This window comes from Adiantum capillus-veneris, chromosome 25 (assembly GCF_014529385.1).
Source record: "Adiantum capillus-veneris isolate H3 chromosome 25, ASM1452938v2, whole genome shotgun sequence".
Classification (NCBI taxonomy): Eukaryota; Viridiplantae; Streptophyta; class Polypodiopsida; order Polypodiales; family Pteridaceae; genus Adiantum; species Adiantum capillus-veneris.
The window spans coordinates 134,253,935-134,269,540 of record NC_140955.1 but is presented as its reverse complement, the minus strand read 5'-3'; the positions used below and the strand labels follow the sequence as shown (position 1 = coordinate 134,269,540).

The following is a 15,606-nucleotide window of genomic DNA, read 5'->3' as shown; positions in this document are numbered from 1 at the left end:
GACACATAGGGTTGGATGTGTCACGTGACAAAGCACCATTCAGCACTAAGTACCCAACACCCGCATCAGTAGAAGTATCAACAGCTAGCATCAAGGTTTCCAGTCTTTAGCCATCGTCAACGTAGCCACACAGTACCAAGTTCTTGCAGCATAAGTACCCCTCATCGTCGTCGTAGTACCAAGCATCTTTAGTACCAAGTACCGTTAGTACCCAGTTCACATCAACATGGAGTACTCAACATCAACATTCATCATTTAGGCATAAAGAATTGGCATGGACCACCTTTCTAGAGAGAGAGAGTCTATGACTAGCCAAATGAACAAAGTGATCAGTAGCATCTATGACCTCGACACAAAAACCCTAACCCTAAAACCCATCACAAACGTGGGCAGTCTTGTATACATCTCTAGGAGCGATCATGATCTAATGAATCATGATAGCCACTTTTCAAGTTGATTTTGCTAAAACATGAAGAACCCTATAATCTATTCAATATATCATCGATCCTGGGTATTGGAAACCTTTCTGTAGTCGATGCACATTCTTTATGATCAATCTTTCTTCAAGACTAGGAGCACTAGTGAACAAAAAGGCTTTTTAAGCAATTCTTTAACTTGGTGCATTATTTCCTCATTTTGCGCTTTGCTCACTCTGAAAGGTGGCCAATTCAATCAGATATCAATTCAATCGTATGATCTTCAGGCCTCTTGTCACGAGGACGTGGCAACAGCTAACCTTAGTTGTTGGTATCTTTCCAATGATTTTTGTTTAATTTTTGAGACCCTCTTTTGGAAGTTGCAAATGGTCTGGCATTGTATGGCCAATGTGAATGCTAGTTTCACCCGCAGACGAGAAGTTGGTCGGCACTGGAATTCGAATAGTAAGAGGATGTCTAGGCTCAAAGCAAGATCCCCCCCTCGCACTTAGCAAGTTGGTGGATACTAGGAAGTGAACTCAATAAAGGCATAAAGTCAAGGTGGGATCACCAACAGAAAGTATCCGACAGTTGGGCCACATTGCACTTTTGGATGCGGTCCCAATGAGGATAAATGGTCAGATGACCAATGGCAACCCAACGGAACCATCTCCTAAAATTTAGGGAATTTCTATTTTGGGCCACGAAATGTGTTCGCGTCATTACCTTCGGTATGACAAGGGGAACATTTTATTAAAGTCAATTGATGCACCAGTTGAGAGATTTTTAAGCGAGAAGCCCAATGCGGGGAAATTGCATGCATGAGTGCCAAGTGGCACTTTTTGGTCAATTTACCAAGTTTGGGAGAACAAAACTCGTAACTGACTTTCTGGAGCAGTTTTGGAGGCTGATAACTCTGATTTTCAGCCATTTCTCTCCATTTTTGAGCTTCCCATGGCTTCACCTAGGTCCACGGAGCTCATTTTCAGCATTGGAAGGCGTCAGATGCGTGTTTACAGGGCTGTATTGCTGTGTTCTCAGCGATACGCAGGTTTTGGCAGCCATGGATATCTTCCCCTTTTTGCATCTATTTGTTTACAGATGCATTACAGGTCAAGGAAAGCAAAGGGGGCGCTCGATTTATGTTGGGGGGATGCTTTATTGAGAACCTGTCACAGGTTAAGAGTTATAGAGTGCTTGCTTTCCCTCCCATGTACAATGTGGTGCTAGGAGTGATGACCTGCACGCTACACACTGCTCTCTCTCTCCCCTACGTGCAGTTATGTGATGCCCCACAAGAGGGCTCTTCATTTGACTGATGTACAGCTATGTGGTTTCATGCTTTTGTGTTGAGGCAAGAGCCTCCTTGAGCAGGAACAGGGGTAGCTAACTGCTACTCCAAAGCAGGCACCGGTAAGGGTCATAACCTCACCGTACATGTGCGTTTTCAGCACTGTGTATGCGCTGTAAATTGACTGTTTTTCAGCCATACGGACGCCAGAACCATTGGGAATCGTGCCCCACTGGCAAAGGACAGTTAGGGAACTATTTGGGGCTGGAAACAAGGCAAAAACCAGTAAATAAAGCGTGCTGAATTTACTGTTTTTGGGCAGGAATCAGAGGGTATACGCCAGTAGAAGTGAGTTCCAGCAGGGGAATTGGTTTCGCGCAAGTTTTGGGGTTGTTATGCTGCCGAAATTTGGCCAAACCCTGTAGTATCTAGATGGATACAGGTAAAGGATTCCCATGACTCTTCTTTGTAATTTACTCTCTCAAAGAATAAAGAAATACCGGAAGGGGCGCAAATTTTGGGGCCTACACGTTGTCGGCGTCTGCTCGGGGCATTCTAGCTTCCGAGCTGTGTGTGTACTTAGGTGTTAATGCCCGTTACACGTTACCTTTGCAAAGTACTCTGTGTGTCTAAAGTAAAGAATTTCGGGTGAAAGCCAACGCCTACCGCCCCACCACGGGCCGGTTTCACCTCTCACCTTAGAGAAATAATCGGTTTGAGCTTGCAAAAATGCTTGGCGTTCTTGTTCTAACTCTATCGAATTTGACTTGTTATGTTCTTCCAAATCTCAATAAGATAAACAAAAAGGCTAGATACATCTGATAAGATGATTTCTTTGCCTTTCTCATTCTTCAATGCGGCTTTTCTAGCCCAATACGCAACCACAACACAGTTCTTGTGGTACCAAGGTATCCCCAAGTGTACATCACACCCCTCCAGAGGCATGATATAGGGTTTAGGCCCCTCGGCCAGGATCTGCAAGTTGGCTCCATTCTTCAGGGCTTTGACACATCAGCAATTTGTGACATCCCCCCTTCTTGAAAGAAAGTAATCGTCCGTGATTATAGCATATCTGCAAAACAACTCAAGTTAGCTCAAAAAATTTCAGAGGGCAATCCGAGGGACAATCAATTTGCTCTTTTTTTGTTAAGGAGTAGGTGGCTGCTCCTTTCCTCCAAGCGGGAACTCTTGATATTCCGGAGTAGTAAAATTAGCCATCACACCCATACCGCACTGATCTTCCACAGGTTTGTTGATGCACTAAAATTACATACCGAGGCGATCTCATCCAATTAGGAATATTCAGTGGTTGGCACATCACAATGCAGCACAAATGCTCACATATGCATGTTACAAGACACAACAAACGCCGCCGCTAAGCACTCCCCCGAGACAAACGGTATGCGGTATGGAGCTACTCAACGACACTAAAAAGGTCCGGGCCATGAGCTCAGAGGATTGTACAACCAAACGCTTCCCATACCGCAATCTAGATCACTTGGAGGTTCAAGCATACACGAAACGCTCCCTAGGCATCGGCCTGCGTCGTTCCGAGGTTTTCAAACATACTACGAAACGCTCCCCAGGCATCTACCTACGTTGTTCCAAGGTTTTCAAACATACAGCGAAACGCTCCCCAAGCATCGACCTGCGTCATTCCAAGGTTCAAACAATACCGAAACAGTATTTCTCACTTCTCCACCCGGAAGTAAAATTACCAATCTTGAAATCAGTATTAAAACCAGAGTCAAATAATTCAAATCGACACCAAGACAGGTTTAAAACAGATAGCATCCATTTCAAACAACTTTAAACAATACTTTCTCAAACAATGTTCAAAAGTATCTAACTAGAAAACAACTAGAGAGCCATTTAGGGCTTTGTTCGGACAACCGAACTTTGAGGACAACTGGCTTGCCCTTCTACATCACGATGATGGTACGGTTCCGAACCTAGAGTTGAATCATTCATGCCCAAGAGAACGTCGCAATTGCCCAGCTTCATAATGTGGAAATCGGCTTTTCCATGATAATCTTGTGTAGTCATCGGAAGAGCATCAATGAGAGGTACCACTTTCTAAGTTTGCCCCGTGGCTGGCTCAGCTTCAATTTCTCCACCCTCAACATCATAATCAAAGTGCATCTGCTTCAAGAATTCTGGATGGATGAAGTTTTCCATAGCTCCGAGGTCAAAGAATAAGGGCTTTCAAGCCGTTGACTTTTCCATAAGCTCTACATAATTCATTAAAACTCTCGAGGTGTATACCATAAATATCGAGTACTAGTCCAATAGCAAGTCTAGCCCTCTTGGCCGGAGGTGGCCCCGGGGATCTATCTGACGTGGGAGCAGAAGGTTGCACTGAGGACGTCGAGGCTCGCTCAAGGCATGTATTGAACATATGCCCTGTTTGGAAACATTCGAAGCATCGGCCTTCTTGTAACAAGGCGTCTCGTTGACGGTGTCTCAGACGAGGCCGTTGAGGTTGATTTTCACGAAATTCCCAAGAATTTGTTCGTTGTTGTCGGGAGTTCTGGTTAGTGGCCGGAGGTTCTTCTGTGGTAAACTCCAACTTTCCCTTCATGAGCTTGTAGCCAACAACGGCATGGTCCATAAGCTCTTGCATGGTAGAGACTTGCTTGGAGAGAATATATTCCTACAATGGTGATGGTAGTCCAATGGTGTAGCGCTCGCACTGGTCCTCCAAGGAAATGAACTTTAAAGAAGGACACCGAAAGGTACATGTCGAAAAACCTTTGGTTATAGTCGTCCATGGTTTTGGTGGCAAGCATTTTCAAGTTGCCCCACTCTGCCAAAATCCGGACTTCAAAGTTCAAACATCGAAGTCATGTAACTACGTGCAAAAACTGTCTTGCAAGCCAGGTCCTTGGAGCATGCGGTTCTGTTGCGATTGAACTCCTCCATTCATAGCATTATCTTTAAGAAATCCCGTTGCTCGAGAAATCTTAGATTCTTCTGTATAGTTCCCCAAAGCATAGATGTTGCCGAATTGCTGTAGGAACTGCAATGATTTCTTGCGATCTTTCACCCCGGAAAAAATGAGAAATTTGATTGTCGTGCCGCCATCTTTGAAATCTTTGGGTTGGTTAGGCGTATATCCCAGGTATTGATAATAAGGGTATCCATATGGGCTCCAACCATTGTAGCCTGCTGGCGGTGGTGGTGGTGGTGGAGGTGGGGGCAATGGCGGTTACACTGGATCAGGGTCACATGGCTGCACCATATTCCTGAAAACTCCCCCGATCGGACCAGACGGCTGAGAAGGTTGCTGGTTGGAAGCTCTACTACTTTCTGATGCCGATAGAGGAGGTACCACCTGGGGCATTAGAGGGGGTAACATGTAGTTCAAAAATAGTTGAAAACTTTGCAGCATCGGAAGATTCTGTTGAGGATGCCGTGAAAGAATGTCGTGAAGCTCATTGAGCAGAAACTGCAAATATTCTATTGAATCCATGAATTCCATGTCTTGGGTTCTCAATGGCTCATGCCCTGTAAGACAGAGCGATGAAGACGGAAGCGCGCTTGATGCGCAATGAAGTAAGGGTGAGAGTGGTTAATAAGTCCGGGGTCGGGACCCGAAGATACCTCAAGTAAAATTCCAATAGCTCTGTCTACTCTTTTGTAGGACCGGTATGCTTTCAGAAAAGCATACGCTTGATGCTCTCATACCACTATCACAAGACGGGCACCACATGCCAATAGAAAAGAGCAGACTAAACAGACTTTTAGTACTTCAATAACAATTGAACTGAGAGACTGCGGACGTGTCAAAGCCCTGAAGAATGGAGTCAACTTGCCGAGGGGCCTAAACCCTAAGAGAACAAGTAACAGAAGAAGAAGTCCTACCAACTTATGGGGACCCCGTCCGATGGGGCCCCAAGTGACAAAGAAACTAAAATAAAGCAGGATCCACACGCAAAAACTGATGACGTGGCATATTTTCGAAAATTGCGTTGGCATGATGACGTGGCAAGCTGTACGGATTTTCGAATTTTGTGCTAGCTGATGACATGGCAACTGTACAGATTTTCGTAAATTATGCTGGCAACTTTTTGGCATTGCTTTTGGACCAGAAGCTTTTGAGTTTTGAAGGCTTTTCACTGTAACTTCTTTTAGGCCAAGGGCCTTTAAATATGAGGTTAGGGCTCATTCTCTGGCATGCTTCCTAGAGAAGGTGCAGAGTTTGGAGTACCGGCTTGTACTGTGTTGATGCAATATAAAGAAATACCGAAAGGGGTGCCAAGGTTTGGGGCCAATACTCTCTGGGGTGGAATTCCGCCACTCCGTGTCGTGTGTCGTCTCTCTTTCATTTCAGTTGTTATTGAAGTGCTAAAAGTCTCCTCAGTCTGTTCTTTTCTATTGGCACGTGGTGCCCGTCTTGTGACAGTTGCCACATCATCACTTTTTGTGTGTGTGTGTGGGGGGGTTCTGCTTTATTTTAATTCCTTTGTCATTGGGGCCCCATCAGACGGGGTCCCCATAAGTTGGTAGGACTTCTTCTTCCGATACTTGTCCTTCTTAGCGTTTAGGCCCCTCGATCAGGATCTGCAAGTTGGCTCCATTCTTCAGGGCTTTGACACATCAGCAATTTGTGAAAGTGTACGTGTTGCTCGCCTGTTTTTGTGTGTTTCTTTGAGAGGCCGTGGGGGGGTCTTGTGTGAGTGTAGGCTTGAGTCCTTCACCCCCTCCTTCCATTTGCCTCCTATCTATAAGTGTGCACGTGTTGCTTGCGTTCTGTGTTTTCCTTGTTTTGTCATTGCCCGTCGATGTGCCAATGTGTTTTTTGCATAGTTGCAGGGAATGGCCATTTTCAGGTCCCCGTACCCATCCCAATTTCCCGTTCCGGAACCCCGTTCCGTGCTTCAAACGTGAGTATCCGAAACAGGGAATGGCATTTCTTGCATGTTGTCGTTCCCGGTTCCCTGTTCCGATTACCCATTCCGGGTAACTATGGTTTTTTGTTGGGATGACTCCTCTCTCTTCCATCTGCCAAATTCTCCTACAGCCACCTTCACAGGGTGGCTGGTTTATTCAGCATTTAAGAGTTCCTCCTCATTTGTTCTAGTTCGGCAACATCGGTGCTATACCCTATTAGAAGCTAGTTGTGGGGTTCTTGGTGTCTCCCTATTCACTCATCCTCATCCTCATCCTCAACCTCGATTGCTCTTTCCTCCTTGGTTAGCATTTGGGTATCTGCTGGACACTGATGTTGGTTGGAGGTTTTTAACCAGATTGTCAGGGCAACAGTTGCTACCTTCCCTGATTCTTGTTGTCCTGCATGCCTTTGGAGATCATGGAGTATTGGTTTGAGGTGCCTATTTTTCAGATGTTGTTGCAAGTCCTTGGATGTGGCTAGGGCACTTTCCACTCTCTTTAGGAAAGGTTTTTCCCCCTTTCCAGTTTTTCATATTTGCCCTTATGACTCAAAATATATCGGCTTTTACAGCTTTTGCTTCAGCTTAATACTTGCATCTCTGGGATCGGTGCAATTGGGGCATCTTGAGGGGTTTTCATGTGAAAAATACCGCCTTTTCTTTGTGCCCAAAAAAAAGAGACCAGTAAAATATATCAATACCCCAGTATCCACACTTACATCATCTAGATTCTACACTGTAAAGCAAAAGTCACATTTCTTGCTCCAGACAAGAAGACAGAAAATACGGAAAACAAAGTTTGGTTGGGGAGCCACACAAGAGGAAACTCATCTACCAGATCTTCTTGATGCAAAAGAAGAGCAATATAGCACACCCACTAGAGTGAGGAACAAGACAGTGTGAGATCACATGAAAAAAGGCACTGCAGTTTGAATGATTCATCTTAACTTCATGACATCACAAATAACAAGCAAACAAAGAATCAGCAAAATTCAAATTTATGTGGATGTCTCGCCAGTTCTAGAAAAATATAGACAATTAGAGTTAGAAAAAAATTCCTATGAAAAAAGGTAAACCATAAGAAAGACAAAAAACAATGAGGAAACAATATGATCATAATGCTCAAGCCTGTAAAACATTGTTTGTTCGCATGCTTACATAAATGTCATTAAGCTCGTATCTGGTTGCTAGATTGTTCAAAACGCCAGGCTCATGCAAATAAGCAAGTTTGGTCATATCATCTACACCTCCAGGTTGGGCATCCGGATCTTTGGGGTGCACATTCGATAGCTTCGTGGTTACCTGAAACCACCACCCAAAAACAAAGGGATATCAGTAAAGCAAAGATGCACAAAAGACAATGTTGATTGAAATACCAATACATAAGATTTTGTATTGAAATGCATAGATCGTGTCAGCATACAGAGCTATAACATCAATCCCTTCGTTTTAAAATGTCACTGCTTTAAGTTTGAGTTCAAAGTTCTGATGCACACCAGTTTTCCTGAAGTTGTCTGAGCCTTTACTTCTTGGCCTTTTATCTCCAGCACTTCAGCATCCACCCAAGCCAATGCATTGTCCTCCACCCATACTTGAGATCCTACCGTTATATTCTTTTCCGTCGCCTGCAACACAAGTCACTCTTTGAAAAATAAATCCATACAACCACTGTCCTACAGACATTTCGGATAACGAGCTCAACTACTATGAACCAGAATGCGCACACCTCAGCAGGAACCGCACCAAGCACAACGCACCAAATTGAAGAATTTCAAGGTGAGGACGCGGATAAGCATATAGATGGAGGAAAAAAAGGGAGGAAGAGAAGAGAAAGAGGGGAGGGGAGGGGGGGGGGGGGGGGGGGGGGCGCGAGATATACAAGAATAATAATTCTTTCACTTTCCCATCTGTTCCCTTCTTTGGGTTTCAAAGAAGGAGAAAATGGGAGAGTGGGAAGTAAAATGGACAAAAAGAAAAACAAAGTAAAGACAAAAAAAGGAAGGAGAGGGAGAAAAGGGGAGAAAGGGGGGAGGGGGGGGGGAGATATATAAGAATAATTCTTTCACTTTCCCATCTGCTCCCTTCTTTGGGTTTCAAAGAAGGAGAAAATGGGAGAGTTGGAAGCAAAATGGACAAAAAAAACCAAAGGAAAGAGAAAAAAGGGAAGGAGAGGAAGAAAAAGAGGGCAGATGGGATATATAAGAATAATAATTCTTTCACTTTCCCATTTGTTCCTTTCTTTGGGTTCCAAAGAAGGAGAAAATGGGAGAGTGAGAAGAAGGGAAGCGCGGGGAGGGGGGGGGATGGATATATAAGAAAAATAATTCTTTCACTTTCCCATCTGTTCTTTTCTTTGGGTTTCAAAGAAGGAGAAAATGGGAGAGTGAGAAGCAAAATGGACAAAAAAGAAAGCAAAGTAAAGAGAAAAAGGGAAGGACTTAGGAGAGGGAGATGTGTTGGTTCCACCATGGAGGAGTTCGACTGCGTCTATAAAGCTATTGTGTGATTGGTGTAAGACTGTATGGTGACACGCACTGTTTCACATTTCCTCACCCTTAAATCAACTCCTTTCTTTCTACAAAGCTCCTTTTGACATCCAAACAAGCACTTGCAACTTTCAATGAGTTTCAAACCATGAGAACGAATGACACCATTAAACAGTGTCCCAGTTCCTTAAAGGGTTTTAAGAATTTCCCCCCTCCTCCCCCCCCCCCCCCCCCCCCCCACCCCCCGAAAAAAAAAAGAATAAAATAAAGTAAAGGGAGTACATTTTATTCTTTTGAAAAGAGAATCCCTTCATTGACCAAGTAACAAAATTTAGAAGCCAACAACATTTACGTGATCGAAAATCTCCCTCTTATGCACACATTTGTCATCCCTCTGAAGCTCATTTGTGACTTCATTGCCCAGGTCCAGAAAAAGTTATTAGGACCCGTCATCCTATGAACCAAAATCATCAACCATTATTTCAGTACACTACTGAACAACCATCTCAATCGTACTCTGACAGAGACAGGTCATCAATGCTGCTCTTGATCTCTATATAGTCATTGCTTTTCAATAGTCTTAATTCACAACGATGGAAAACAATAAGTGCAATCCTTCACTAACAGCCAAGACTATCACTAGATTTTTCATTTAACAACACTTATATAGCCGTGCAAATAGTATTTTCCTTTTGCCTGGATCCAGTAGGAAGTAATGGAAGGCATGATGAGCGACCTTAGAGAACCATAGGTGAAATCTGAAGTGAAAGAATTTGCTCCATACATTGGACCTACAAATGTGTTTCATCAAAGCACAACAGCAGCAATTGCTGCACAACTTGAAATTCAACCCACTCTTTCAGACGAGAAGAGGGATTGAAAGGAAGGTAGATAGGAATCCAACTATGTCCAAAAGTGACCCGCCTCTTCATAACTGCAAACTGAAAACCCAGGTCTGTCATACATAACCTTGACGGATTATAATCATCTGGTAGTAAATCCATATAGCTCATACAATAAGTCCCTTTCATAACCATCATCAAATTGAAAGCCACTCTTTCAGCTCTGAGTAGAATAAAGATAATAGCTGTTACTGCAAGTTGAGACCCTCTTCCAAGACCCCATTTTGTTGTTCAGAACACATTTTCCAAACAATGGATAACCCACGATACTACAAAAGATCGTCTGTCTAATGGCTGCTCAAGCAAGCTACCATTTGCCCTCATAAAGATAGATGTGGAAGCTGATCAAAGCCTTAGTTTGTATGACAAAACCAAGGTGTGATAATTGTAAAGCGCCGAAGCAACAAAATGCATCAAATGTCTCTTCCAAAAACACCTGCCGCTTGCGGTGTGAATAGCATACAACCTGCAAGCCTCACGATCCTAGAACAATTGACCAAAATCATTTCTGCCAACGAAGACGTCACCAAAGTGACCTGTGACAAACTTCACCGATTTACAGTTACAGCGCTCTGATCAATTTATTAGCCCTGCCTTCCTAGCTAATCGCTTTCATTTCAATTAAATGCAAAACGTGCGCAGGAAGAGGGAGACAGTACTCCACGCACAAAAGATAAAATAGATGAAACTAGAAGAATGAAGACTAACCATGTCTGATTTGATGGTAAAAGTTGCCGCGAGCTATGAATGTCGAAAATGATGCGCTCCCATTGACAGGGAGCTCTGAGATGAGCTTCAGGAGCTTGGACGGGCAGCGATCCGGAGTCCGGATCTGTTCGATGCAGAGAAAGGAAAGGAAAGAAAAGGCAACGATCCAGCGGCAGAGTCAATAGTTGTGTGAGTGTGCATGTATTTGTGCGTGTGTGTGTGTGGTGAAACTTGTGATTGTGCGTGCAAGCGAGTCTGCGGGAGAGAGAATGATTAGGGCAAGCCGATTCCCGACGCTGAAGAATTCAAGGGGGACAAGGGAGCTCTCGAGTCTCGTACACAGGCGAGCGCGGGACGAGAGGCTTGCTGTGGGATAGACACTCAAATTAGAGAGAGAGAGAGAGAGAGAGAGAGAGAGGAGACATGCCTTTGTGTGTAGGGAGTCGCGAGCAGCGTGTGTGTGTGTGTGTGTGTGTGAGGTGAAAATTTTGAGCTGAAAGGCGGCGGGCCCGCGGCTCCCGGCCCCTGATGCGTAATTTCGTGAACACCCCAACAGCATTTCTCTCTTTAGCCCTAAAATTATTGATATAGCCTAGCATCCATATGGGATTAATTTTTTGGAAAGCCCCACTCTCGCAATTTGTGGAAGAGTATCGCTGGAAAGCCCCTCACTTTTCATCATCACAAGTTCCTCTTTCTTCACGCCACATCAAAAAGTGCTACAAGCTGCTGATTCTCTCTCTCTCACACTCGCGCGCACACACACGGGTATGCATCGAGCCGCTACAGAGATCAAGTTGACAAACTTAGGGATTGAACATATGACCGCAGTGCACACAGTACCTAACCTTTAACTCTGAAATTTCATAAGGTTGCTCTCCTCGTATGACCCTTGTTTTCCTAATACACCAGTGTGTCGAGGTGTGGGAAAAATATGGAGGTCTTGTCAAAGTCGACGATGAGAAGTGTCAAGCAATGGGGAGAAGACAAGAGAGAGTCTATTGAACCGACCAAATGGGCAATGCATTAAATGATGTATACAAATGGGGGTTGGATGCACAGGATTTGCAAATACCAACTTGTCACATGAAAAATGCCATCTCGAGCACTAGTTGCCTCAAAAGAAAGTTGAATTGTAGACCACGCTATATCAAAGAATCCCCATTGTTGAAGTGTGAACACATCATGTCCAAACTTTTCAAGACAATGGACTTTTGGAACACATCCCGTCCACCAACAACGATGAATTTTGTCCACATTTATATAGTGTTCTTTATATGTCGTGGTTGTTCCTTGCCAGATGCATGTGCCTTGAAGTGTGACTCATGGGTTCAAATCATATATAGGGAGCTTCTTTTGTGTCCGGTCAAGGGTCTAGAGGCCACGGGCCAATCTAAACCGAGCTCCAAGATTTGTCTATAAAAGAGCAAGAGGCTGGGAGGAGAGACAGGTTTCAAACACCGTGGACTCAAAAAGGTAGCTATTCTTAGCGAGGCATGGTCCATTCTTAGTGAGGCTTGCATGTGTGGAGAACGCGTGGAGAAGAAGGCGAAGAGCTCGATCGAGAAGGGCACAAAAACGACCACTTTGCAAAGGGGGAAGGGTCGGTAGAAAACTCTGTGAAACTCTGTGTTTTCAAGCTCAATGTGTGCACCATCGTGGGGAGGACTTTTTGTCTCTGTGGAGGACCAAACCGAGCAAGTCATTACGTCTTCTCCTCACCCCACGGGTGTTCTTTTAGCTCATTTTTTCTTACACCAAGTACCCAAAGGGGTAGGGAAGGGTCAAAGTGAGCCCATCAAATAAGGGAGCGCGGCCATCTCGAGTGTGTCTATCTTCATCGGCAATGATCTTTCAAGCAAGGGAAGTCACCAGCGATGTATTTTGATAAGTCAAAAACGACAAATAAATATCACGTAAGCTCTTCTTGCTATATCGGATTCAAGATATCTTTCTCCATCGGAATTGGCAAGGTCGACTCCGACAGTTTTCAAAGCTTTTCAACAATCCTCGTGCACCGCTTCGATGTGTGCTACTTCCACATTGGAAAAGCGAAAAGAGGACTCCAACGGAAGCAATTGCACCATGTACATCGCTTTTTCTTTACCTTGGGAGCTAATTTTCCCTTGGGACAATCCTTTTCATCGTGTCCACTCCCTTAATAGTTAAAAAATAGATTTTCCTTGTTTCCTTTCTCAAACTCTTCACTAGATAGATGGCCCCTGTGCCCCTCGGGCTTCTTAGACACACATTAAATGCAGCTATTATAAATTTTCTCTTATTATGCCTACGAGGTGTTCATGCATTTGCATGTGAAGTGTCAGGCACGTGTGTGTCGTGCAATGCTTTTTGATAAGGATCGTCATGTATATGCGCTTGCACTATAGCTTTCTTAAGCGCCTTGGGGTCGTGGGTTTTAATGTGCTTCTTAAGCTCTGGCGTTAACCCATGGATGAACCCACAAACTTATCGAAAGGTGTTTAGATCCTCCAGTTTGAGAATCACATCATTGATAGTGTGAGATATACTCTAATAGTGTCTCATGCTAACGTACAAAGCACTTGTCCCATGCATACCAATTTATGTCCGCTTCATTTGTGGATAGAAATTCCTTTCTGAACACATCCTCGAAGGCCGTCCATGTTTGTGTTGTGATATTCTTCTCCTCGAGCAACATCCACCATTTATAGGCCTTATTCTCTAGTGTTAGACTTGTTTGTAGTGTTTTAACTACATATGGAGTGTGTCTTAGATCGTTAATACAAGCCCATTTGCTCAAGAATAATTCACATTATCTTTGTTGTGCTCCTTTTCCTCTCTTCTAAAATAGATGGCTTGGTATTCTTTAACAAGTCATCCACCTTTTTTGAGAGAGAAGATGCAACCTCTCCAAATTGGACCCTTGCTCTTGCAGACTAGGGATGCTCCCACCAATTACAGGGGTCAAAGAAACCCTAGTCTGCTCATGAATTTGGCCATTTGACTGACTGTTGCATGAATTTCACAAGCATATTAGACATCGTAGTGACATTCGCATTCAACTATGCAACTTTGGACTCTAAAACAGTAACACATGTTTGTAGTGCCCTAAATTCTTGGATGTCAAGCAATTTGATGCTATCATCTAGCCCAGTTGCCGCGTGCGCACCTTCCATGAGAGTGGATGACCGCGAAGCAACAACATGTGAAATTGAGGAAGCGTTCTTTAAATCAAAAGTATGATGCATGTCAACATCCAAATCCATGGCATAACGTGATGTGCTAGCAAGAAAAGATGAGTACCTTTGCTGCAAAAATTATTTGCGAAACTAGAGAGTGATCTTCGATGAGAAATTGCAAGAGAGATTGATCTACCTTGCTAAATTGACACAGTCAATTCGTTTCAAACGTTAGAACTCACGGTCCACCAAAATGTGGTATTACAGCCTCAATGTGGTAGCCAAACTTTGGTCCACACAAGTTGGTGCGCATATCCAAGGTCACAAGGCGAGAATCTTGGTAGATGAAGGTGCTTGGCACAATTTCAATGCATATAACCAATAGGTCGCCTAGAACACTGTTGAGCTAGAAGATTCTCCAAGATATGTGGACAGGCAAGAAGCCTACCTATAATAGATTACGTGTGAAGCATTCTCACATGTGCCTAAAGAGCTTAGAAAGAATCTAGATCCCAAGTCACACAAATGCATCTTCATTAGCTATGATGCAGGTGGAGAATTGCGCTATCGTCTCTGGGACCCAAAATCTCAGAGAGTTATTCATAGTACTCCAGTGAAAGGATTAGAAAAGCTCCCTCCAAAAGCTCTCTCCATTCCCATCCCCAGTATAAGGCTAGATTGGTTGCTAAGGGATTCAAGCAAAAGAAAGGTGTGGACTTTGATGAGATTTTCTCTCTAGTAGTCAAGATACTACATTGCAGCTTTTGCTTGGACTAGTAGCCACTGAGGACATGGAACTTGTCCAAATGGATGTGAAGATGGATTTCCTTCACAAGGATCTTGGTGAGGATGTCTACATGAAGTAACCAGAAGGCTTTGAAGTCAAACATGAAAAGCCTACAAGGGCAGAACTAGTGTCCATATTGCGTAAGACATTGTATGGACTAAAGTACGGCTCAAGGCAATGGTACATAAAGCTTGATAAGTACATGCAATCCCAAGGGTGTACAAGGAACCAAGCAAATCATTACTTGTATATGATGGTTCACTTTATCATTCTGATACTTTATAATGATGATATGCTCATCGTTGTTAGGAAGTCTAAAGATGAGATTTCCATCTTGAAGAAGTCACTTAGCATGCACTTTGCTATGAATGAGTTGCGAGATGCAAGTCACTTTCTTGGTATGGGTATAAAGAGGGATTGATAACGTGGAATAATAGAGTTGTCTCAAGAAACGTATATCCACAAGGTCATGTAACATTTTAATATGCAAGGGGGAAAGATACATTGAGCACCTCAATGCAGGCACATAAAAAACTTAGCAAGAATGATTCTCCCAAGTTTGATGCTGAGAAAGCAAAAATAGGGCAGTTGGTCTTACGCATGCCATGGTAGACACAAGACCGGGCATTGCTTTTGCAGTGGGACACGTTAGCAAGTTTATGAAAAATCTTGGCAAGAAGCATTGGGAAACAGTGAAGCACATCTTAAGGTACTTGAAAGGTACAACGAGCAAGTGCTTATGCTTTGCACTACAAGCTATGCTTAACATTAGCGACGCTCATACTGCGACGCTTAAACATGAAAATGCACGGCGTCGCTATGAGCGTCGCTATGTTACTTGTAACGTAGCGACGCTCATAGCGACGTCGACAGGGCTAAAAAAATAACCAAGAGCGTCCGAAAACTCAAATCTCAGATCTGAGTTTTCGACGTGCGCTCAAGCAAGCAAGGTAACGCTCTCCCTCT

At 43.8% G+C, this 15,606-nt stretch overlaps 1 protein-coding gene across 1 annotated transcript in view; it reads right to left on the bottom strand.

Moving 5' to 3' along the window:
• Nucleotides 1-11,137, bottom strand: part of LOC147425683 (myosin-9-like) — an 87,625-nt gene extending 76,488 nt beyond the window's left edge. The window contains exons 1-3 of the mRNA XM_086500794.1: nt 10,696-11,137; nt 8,096-8,224; nt 7,758-7,901 (exon numbers count right to left, since the gene is read on the bottom strand). Coding sequence (XP_086356920.1) covers nt 7,758-7,901; nt 8,096-8,224; nt 10,696-10,698 — 276 coding nt within the window. The 5' untranslated portion in view covers nt 10,699-11,137. The remainder of the gene's footprint in view (nt 1-7,757; nt 7,902-8,095; nt 8,225-10,695) is intronic.
• Between the last annotated feature and the right edge of the window lie 4,469 nt (nt 11,138-15,606).